We start from the raw sequence: 10,000 nt of genomic DNA on the forward strand, positions 1-10,000 counted from the left end.
TGAGTCCTTGTTCGAGAAGAAGACCCCAGCCAAGAAAGCCTTCTTGATCAAAGAGCTCATCAATGTGAAGTACAAGGATGGTTTAAGTGTAGCAGAACACTTGAACAATTTCCAGAATATCATCAACCAGTTGGCTACTATGAAAATGACGATCGAGGACGAGCTACAAGCGCTCTTGTTACTTGGATCCTTGCCAGACAGTTGGGAGACCTTTGTGGTGAGTATAAGTAACTCTGCTTCTAATGGTGTTCTTACTCTTGATAATGTTAAAAATAGCATGCTCAATGAAGAAACAAGGAGAAAGACTTCTGGCACAGATAGCAGCCAAGTATTTGTCACAGAGAACCGCGGAAGAAGCAAGAGTAGAGGGCCTAGAGGTCATGGCAGGAGTCCTAGCCGATCCAAGTCAAGGTTCAGGGGTGCATGCCACCATTGTGGCAAAGAAGGCCATATGAAGAAAAATTGTCGAGTTTGGAAGAGAGAGCAAAGGGAAGGAAACAATCAGAAGAAAGATGATACTGGCAATACCACCGCTGTCATATGTGGTGATGTACCAGAAATATTGTCTGTTGGTGAATGTCTGCATATGGGCAACTCTGACAGAGACATTGAATGGATCTTTGATAATGGAGCTTCCTTCCATGCTACGTCCAAACGGGAGTTCTTCAGTACATACAAAGAAGGTGACTTTGGCATAGTGAAGATGGGGAATGAAAGCTATTCCAAAATTCTTGGAATTGGTGATATCTGCTTAAGAACTAATCTCGGCTGCCAATTGATGTTGAAAGATGTGAGACATATTCCTGATATACGTCTCAATCTGATATCCATCGGTACCCTTGATCGACAAGGATATTATCACCATATTGGCGAAGGAAAATTGAAGCTTACTAAAGGCTTAATGGTGGTAGCAAGAGCACGACTTTGTTGTACGTTGTACCGGTCAAATGCCAAGGTTTTGAAAGGTGAGTTGAATGCTGTGGAAGACTCATCTCTAGACTTGTGGCATAAGAGGCTAGGCCACATGAGCGAGAAAGGCCTACAAGTTTTGGCAAAGAAGTCTCATATTCCCTTTGCCAAAGGTACGTCGTTAAACTCTTGTGAGCATTGTTTATTCGGAAAACAAAGAAGAGTTAGTTTTTCTGTTCCATCTACAAAGAAAGGAAACTTGTTAGATCTTGTTTATTCAGATGTGTGTGGTCCCATGGAAGTCGAGTCACTTGGAAGAAATAAATATTTTGTTACTTATATTGATGATGCTTCACGAAGGGTGTGGGTGTATTTGTTGAAATCCAAAGACCAGGTGTTTCAGACATTCCAGGAGTTCCATGCCATGGTGGAGAGGGAAACTGGGAAACCTCTCAAGTGCCTTCGTAGCGACAACGGCGGCGAGTACACATCTCACCAGTTTAGAGAGTATTGTGTAAAACATGGCATACGTCATGAGAAGACAGTTCCTGGAACTCCACAACATAACGGTGTTGCTGAAAGAATGAACCGAACCATCATGGAGAAAGTCAGGTGTATGTTGAGGACTGCAAAGTTATCTAAGCAGTTCTGGGGTGAAGCTGTAAGGACAGCCTGCTATTTGATCAACCGATCTCCATCAGTACCATTAGGTCTTGATGTTCCAGAGAGAGTATGGACTGGTAATGATGTGTCTTACTCTCATCTGAAGGTGTTTGGTTGCAAAGCTTTTGTGCATGTGCCCAAAGAGCAGAGATCGAAGTTAGACTACAAAGCTACACCGTGCATCTTTCTTGGTTATGGCAGTGAAGATTTTGGTTACAGATTATGGGACCCATACCAGAAGAAGTTTATCCGAAGTAGAGACGTGGTCTTTTATGAAGATCAAACAATTGGGGATTCGGATAAAGAGGCACAACCAGATGGCGCAGTCAGAGGAGTTGATCCATTAGCTTCAGATGAAGAAAGTCACGATGACATCCCTGAAGCAACTGCCAATGAAGTGCCTGCAGAATCAGATAATGCTGATCAAGAGGAGCCTGATCAAGATGTGCCAGACCATGAGATTGCTGATCAGGGGGAGCCTAGTCAAGAAGAGCAGATTCAAGGAGAATCCAATCAGGGGGAGCCTCTAGCCCCGCAAGAGAATGAAGATCAGGTCAGAAGATCCAGCAGAAGTCGAAGACCGTCTACCAAGTATTCTTCATCAGAGTATATCATGTTGACTAATTATGGAGAGCCCGAAACTTATGAGGAGGCCAGAGCTCATAACGACAGTGATAAATGGATGAAGGCAATGGAGTCAGAGATGGATTCCTTATTAAAGAATAATACCTATGAGCTGGTGGAGCTTCCAAAGGGCAGAAAAGCATTGAAAAACAAGTGGGTGTTCAAATTGAAAAATGACGACAACATGACAAGGTACAAGGCTCGTTTGGTTGTCAAAGGTTTTGGTCAAAAGAAAGGAGTTGACTTTGATGAGATTTTCTCACCGGTGGTGAAGATGACTTCCATTCGAGTTATCCTTGGTATGGCAGCAAGCATGGATCTTGAGCTCGAGCAGTTAGACGTTAAAACTGCATTTCTCCACGGTAACTTAGAAGAGGAGATATATATGGAGCAACCCAAAGGCTTTGAAGTCAAGGGTAAAGAAACTTTGGTGTGCAAGCTCAAGAAAAGCTTATATGGTCTTAAGCAGGCTCCGAGACAGTGGAATAAGAAGTTCAACTCATTCATGGTGAGTAATGGGTACAAGAGAACTCATGCTGACTCTTGTGTCTATATCAAACAATTTTCTGGAGGTAAATTCATCATTTTGTTGCTTTATGTTGATGACATGTTGATTGTCGGTCAAGATGCTTTTATGATTAAAAAGCTCAAAGAAGAGTTATCTAAGTCCTTTGACATGAAGGACTTAGGGCCAGCCAAGCAGATTTTGGGCATGGAGATAATTCGTGACAGAAAATCCAAGAAGTTGTGGCTGTCACAAGAAAAATATGTTGAACGGGTGCTTGAAAGGTTCAACATGAAAGCAGCCAAATCGGTAAGCTCACCTTTAGCCAATCATATCAAGTTGAGCAAAGAGTCGTGTCCAAAAACATATGAAGAAAAGGAGAAAATGGCAGTTGTTCCCTACTCTTCAGCAGTAGGAAGTATCATGTATGCAATGGTGTGCACACGGCCAGATATTGCTCATGCAGTAGGTGTGGTGAGCAGGTTTCTCTCTAATCCAGGGAAAGACCATTGGGAAGCTGTTAAGTGGATTCTCAGATATTTGAAGGGGACTTCTAAGATGTGCTTGTGCTTTGGCGGTTCCAAACCAATCTTGGAAGGATTTACAGATGCTGATATGGGAGGTGACCTGGATGGCAGAAAATCTACGTCTGGGTACTTGTTTACTTTTGCAGGGGGAGCCGTGTCTTGGCAATCCAAGTTGCAAAAGTGTGTTGCTTTGTCTACAACCGAGGCTGAATACATAGCCGCTACAGAAGCATGCAAGGAGTTGTTGTGGCTGAAGCGGTTTCTCCAAGAGTTGGGTTTTAAGCAAAGTGATTATGGCGTTTATTGTGATAGTCAGAGTGCTCTGGATTTGAGCAAGAACACTGCATACCATTCACGCACCAAGCACATTGATATTCGTTATCACTGGATTAGAGATGCTATCGAGAACAAGATGCTACAGCTGAAGAAGATTCATACCGATAATAATTCTTCAGACATGTTGACAAAGGTAGTCACAAAATCAAAGTTGGAATTTTGCATTAAGGCTGCTGGGATGAACTCCAGGTAACTTGGAGTCATGATCGGAATTCCTCCCTCATGGACTGGAGGGGGAGATTGTTGGTATATGGTCCAGCCCATGATCAATGTTCTAGATTATTCTAGTAAGCAAGAGATGAGGCTGGAGCTTGCTAGACAATTCTAGCATGTTATTAAGTTGATGGAAGAAGCTAGAGAGTACTAGCTTCCTTGGTTGCAAATGGAAAGATCTAGAAGCCACACTTTTGTGGCTAGTCTAGATCTTTCTATGCTAGAGGTTTGAAGAATACACTAGAAACTAGTAGAATGCCAAACCCTCACCTATAAATATGGGTGTGATGTTGTAGTGAACCAACAAAACCAAGAGAGAGTGAGTAGCAAAGGATCAAGTCCAAAGCTAGAGTTCCACTCCAAGAGTGAGAGTGAGAGTGTTCCACTACACATTGTGTGAGTGAAGTTTAGTGTTATAGAAAGTTTGTGTCATACTTTCTTGTATCCATCAAGCCTTGTCTTTGGCTTGGTAAGACTACTCTTGTTGTACTCATATTCTTCATATAGTGAAGATTAATCCTCGTTTGGTGGACGTAGGCATAAATTGCCGAACCACATAAATTCTTGGTGTCCATTTTCTACTTTACCTTGTGCATTCTCTATCTTGTAGTACCGACATTCCTAACAAATGCGACACAATTTTGTGCATTTTCACAATGGGATTCAGTTGATCCGTTTCTCGCTGGAAGTATGTCAATTATTGACTGCAACTCTTGAAAACGACCATTTTCTATCATTCGATCAGCCTCATCCAGCACAAAGAAAGATAATGAATAATGTTACTGCAAAAGCAGAAAGTAGGAGTGAACAGAAAAAAGGCATGACGAAGGTGTGCGCATGCATGCAACTCGTTTATGAACCAAAGCAGGACCAATGACTAGAATTCAATTTCTTTGAAATAAAGGGAGACTAAATTTGTAAAAAAGTTTTGAAAGCTAAAAGACATGAAAGTTAATGATTGGTTTATTACTTAGATGTTAATAAACGTGCTTATTCCTATATATGACATATCATTTAATTTGTAAATTTAGTTTCTCTAACATTACCCTATGAGAAAAGCATTATGTGACACCACAATTGCGACTGCAGTCACAGTATTACGTTTGGACCCACTGACAAAGCTAGAGCAGGAATAACCCTGTTTTTATGAATGCAACTACATATATAGATATTAGCGTGTATGACATTGCAAGTTACTTCAGCATGATGAAACAGAGTTCCTTGTACAAGCTCTGCTAGAGTCCGTTATTCTGCTCATATTTTCCCAATTGTCTTAGTAAGTAATTGCTTTATATATTAGTGACAAAATTATAAGCATTATCATATTAACGACTGATTCACCTCTCCCAGACCCTGCGTAAAGCGGGAGCCTTGTGCACTGGGTACGACCTTTATCATATTAACAACTGACTCTTGGTAGCAGTAGCATGCCTCATCAACTGCAGAATACAGTCGGTACATATGTCAAGTACATATGTCAACAATTCTGTCCAACACGGAACTGGTAAACCAAGTGTTTACTAGTCTAACTTACAGAGATGACTTGCGAACACTACTTTTCGTCTGCTGGACACCACTAGTTCTTTTTGGGTAGTGTTTGTAAAGAATGGGGCAGTCTGAATTTAATGCTTTGAGTTTGTAGCTCCCACTTCACTGTCCACAACAAACACTTGTGGCATCGGCCTCTTTCTTTCTGCCATAATATTTATATCAATTTGTTTGCTTCGTTTGTTACGTAGCTCTCTCTGCAGTAAACTATATATGAAGTAGTGGAGGAGAGTCATGCAAGCTGCATGTGTATGTTACTTTGCTTTTACACTCCTAACAACGAACCACTGTTCAATTCAGGCATGTCGTATTAAATTTATGGTATTTTGTCTTGGTCTCTTCGTGCCATACACCACTAGGCTCTAGGCACTTCAGAGTTGTGCTATAAAATTCGACCATGCCTTTGTCATTGTCAGTTTGCTCTCTTAGATATATAAAAGATGGGATACTTTGGATGCGGTCCCTAACTATCAATATTCTTTGATTGAAACCTTGTTAGTTTTTAGTTTTTGATTGAGGTCCCTGACATTAATGTAATAATGTAAGTTACTATATTTTTTAAATTAAAAAATAAAAATTGAAAATTGTAATTGTTTATATTAATGAGATTTTAAATAAAACCCATAATTTATGGGATTAAAAATAATAAAATATAAATTATACTCTCTATTATATTGTGTGTGTGTGTGTGTGTGTGTGTGTGTGTGTGTGTACATATATGTATGGGTACATTAACCAAAATTAACAAAAAAAGTTATTGTACCAAAACATGGATACATTCTCAAATCAATGAAAAAGAATGTACCTATATAAGTTTAAACATGGATTAAAAAATTTGAATGGATTTTATATTAAAAAAGGGTACATTTTACATATAACAAATTGATATATATGAGAATGGGTACATTGATGATTAAAAAATTGAAAAATTATATGAATGGGTACATTTAAGATTAAAAAATTGAGAATCTTTATATATATATATATATATATATATAGATATATATATAACTAATAGGTACAAACTTAATTTAATTTAATTTTTTATTATTTTGAAAATGTTTGAATTGAAAATTAATTAGAAGTTTAATAGAGGTATTAAACCCTAAATTAATTACTAATTTTTATATTAAAAAATTATATAATAAACATATAAATTCATTATCACATTAATGCTAGGGACTTGAATCAAAATTTGAGAACTAATAAGGTCTTAGTCAATGAATAGTAAGAACTAGGGACCGGATACTAATTTTTCCATAAAAGATTCACCAGAGTGAATAACAAGGATGATGTATATGGTCACACCGGTAAATTTATTTGGAAATAATTTATAGCCTCTTGACAGTAGGAACTCTTCTCTCTTGAAATATTTAGGGCTAGTTAGATAATCATATCGGTTAGTTTTTATTTCGTCTTCTGACTAGATATTAAGAGAAAGAAGATGAAATAATGCATGAGAAATGCACATTGAATGACATACAAAACGATGAAAACAAAAAATTATAAAAGAAAACGTAATTTAAATTATGTCAATTGTTAATTTTTAGTTTTCATATTGTGTATCATATTATGTGCATGTCTTCCACATCCATCCGACACCACCCTTCCTCTATCTTCACTCATCCCTGCTTTTTTTTTCTTCTTGTATTTGCGCTTTATTTCTAATAAAAATCAAAACTAATAATAAAAAAACAAAATGATGATCAAAACACATCTAAATACCTACGCATAACATAATCAGGAAACATGCCACTGCCCTGTGAGACCATGAGTTGTTCAATTGCATGAAACAAGCCTACCCCTACTGAGGAGTTCATTTTTTTTTGTTTTTACTTGCTATGATACAAAACGTTCCTGTTAGCTATTTGTGCCAATTTTTTGCTAATAATCCACAGGAACAAAGGTTTCTTTTCCTTGAAGTAACTAAGCTGTCCTCTACCTGTAAAGTAAGACGAGAGTGCAACTAATACTTTGGTGCGATGGCCACCGTTCTATCAATAATTCATAGTAAAGCGCCTAACTATGAATCTATGACGTCCCTCTGGAAAATTCAAGAAAGGAAAAAGCGATCAATCCATTTTGTGTCTTAAGGTCGTATTCCATAAACTGAATATACCGAAAGTCACAAGGTGATGAGAACAAATATTTATTCATATTTGAATTAAGAAAACTTTTAAGGATTTATAAGGAGTTGGGTCACTCTTTCTGTTGCTAATGGTTTGGTGATTAGAACATCAATATTGTGCACCATAAAACCTTTCTCAAAAGTTGACATCAACTTTACTATAGTGAGGTGAGGGACGATTCTTATGTCAGTAGCATAGTCAGTAATTTATTAGTATGGAACTTTGATACTGCTAATTAAAATAATTAGTACAAATGAACAAAACAAGATTAAACACCGCAAAAACGTGCAATTATGTACAAATTACATATGTAAACTAAAGATTTTAATTTCTCTGGTATTCTTTTATGCACATAATACTTAAGTTAAAAAACAGCTACAACATTGTATGCTCAGTTACTTAACGTGCATGGTTACATAAAAAAGACACAATCCATCATTATAATTGTCGCTAGACTAAATATGGATAACATATATATGTTTGATGTCTTGTATTACAATAATTTTGAAAAAGATAAAGCTGTATTTTTTTGTATTAGAAAAGGTACAACTTTTGTAGTAGCCTTTTGTTTTTTGTTCTTTTTGAGAGAAACTCCTAGAAAATAAGGAGATAGCAGCAATTTATTAGTCCCTTATTAAGTGATTTACGATCCAACGTTAGTGTTAGCTTGACACTGGTAAAGAAGTGCCAACTCTCTCTCTCTCATGGCAATTACAACTATTCTCTCGCTCTTCACATTCATTGTTTCTCTGTCATGTCTCTACATTCCATCATGTTCTTCCTCCACAGACGACTTCGTCTTCGTCGGCTGCACGCAGGAAAAGTACGTACCCAACTCGCCCTACGAGTCCAATCTCAACTCACTCCTCACCTCCCTGGTCAACTCTGCCACCTATTCCTCCTACAACAACTACACCATCATGGGCTCAAGCACACAAGACGTAGTTTACGGGCTCTACCAATGCCGCGGCGACCTCGCCATGCCCGACTGTGCCACCTGCGTCGCGCGTGCAGTGAGCGAAGTTGGACACTTCTGCCCCTACACTTCCGGTGGCGCTCTTCAGCTACAAGGATGCTACATCAAGTATGACAACACTACCTTTTTGGGTGTGGAGGATAAGACTGTGGTGCTGAAGAAATGTGGGCCGTCGATTGGGTATGATGCTGATGGAATGAGCCGTAGAGATTCTGTGTTGGCTGCCTTGGTGGGGTCTAGCGGACCATACCGGGTGGGTGGTTCAGGGAAGGTACAAGGTTTGGCTCAATGCGTCGGCGATTTAAGCTTGGCGGAGTGTCAGGATTGCATATCGGAGGCAGTCGGACAGGTGAAAAGTGAATGTGGTGGCGCAGTTTATGGTGATATGTTCTTGACCAAGTGCTACGCTAGGTACTCATCAACTGGTGGATCTGATGTTTACACCAAGGTCCATCATCATGGTAATTTAGACTTGAAATTTTACCATCGCGTTATTTTGCGAATGAATTTGATAAATTTAGCATTTTTTTTTTCTTTTAGTAGCATAGGGAATAAGAATTTGAATGCATATTTATTTTTTGAGTTTTGTTCATGAATTTTGTCCGTTTACTAAAATACGGGAATTGAGAATTAATTCGTTCTCAACTTTTTCACTTGTTTACTAACACATGTGGAATCGGAAGAGTGTAAGTTTCTTCTTGAAATTCATAATCAAATAATATATGAAATTCAGGATCAGATCAACTTGCATCCGATTCAGTTTCTTTAATTTTTATTCCTAAGTTGTCTAATCCTTCTCCGTAAACATGTTTTCGACTAAGTTTCTATAGAATTCATTATTTTGTGGATTTACTCTTTCTTTTCTAAATTCAACAATGAATGGCAGATAAATCCACCAATGATGGTGAGAAGACATTTGCTGTGATAATTGGATTATTGGCTGGAGTTGCTCTACTCATTGTTTTTCTTACTTTCATGAGAAGGATTTTTGGGAACAATGGTACGTAGTATCTTCCCTTGATTGTCTTTCTTTTACCATAATTTCCATTCTTCTAAAAAAAAAAAAAATTCATGGTTCATTTTTTATTATTGATTCTTCATTAGCTTTAGAACCAGAAAGTAGAGATACCGTATATGCAGGGATATCTCAACAAAATTTTCTGGCTTTTACTTTCTGTGCAGGTAAATAAATAATGAGCATGCAAAGTTATTGGCTTCGCAATTGATCTTGCTCCTGGTTATCTTTTCTCTTCATTATGTCTACTGTCGTTCCTCCCTCTCTTTACGCTTTAATTTCTTTGATTTAATTACTTTATGTTCTCTCCAAAAGTAGAGAGTTCATATAAAATATGATGGAAATATGTACGACGGGGGCTTACCTAAAATCAAAGTTAAATGGAAAGAGAGAAAAAAAAAGGCTAAAGATTCCTATCTCCTCTCCACTTAACAAAAGTGTGTTGTCTAATATGACAATAAAGAAAGAGGCATATTCTTTTGTAAAAGGGCAGATGATCTTATCTTTTTGTGACTTCTTATTCTTCTGTATGTAATTGTATTGTGCTTTCTAAAA

The 10,000-nt window shown here is 37.8% G+C and overlaps 1 protein-coding gene across 1 annotated transcript; it reads left to right on the forward strand.

Moving 5' to 3' along the window:
* Positions 1-8,026: 8,026 nt before the first annotated feature.
* Positions 8,027-10,000, forward strand: LOC114827056 (plasmodesmata-located protein 7-like). Its single transcript, XM_029108621.2, has 3 exons — positions 8,027-8,891; positions 9,317-9,430; positions 9,613-10,000. Exons 1-3 carry the CDS (start codon positions 8,159-8,161, stop codon positions 9,618-9,620), a joined length of 855 nt encoding a protein of 284 aa, XP_028964454.2. The 5' UTR covers positions 8,027-8,158; the 3' UTR covers positions 9,621-10,000.

This window comes from Malus domestica, chromosome 09 (genome assembly GCF_042453785.1).
Source record: "Malus domestica chromosome 09, GDT2T_hap1".
In the NCBI taxonomy this organism is placed as follows: domain Eukaryota; kingdom Viridiplantae; phylum Streptophyta; class Magnoliopsida; order Rosales; family Rosaceae; genus Malus; species Malus domestica.

Excerpts from the sequence above, each read along its gene's own strand:
- LOC114827056 (XM_029108621.2), top strand. The coding sequence starts at position 8,159 with ATGGCAATTACAACTATTCTCTCGCTCTTCACATTCATTGTTTCTCTG. Across the intron at positions 8,892-9,316 it reads CACCAAGGTCCATCATCATG|ATAAATCCACCAATGATGGT; the intron begins GTAATTTAGACT and ends AATGAATGGCAG.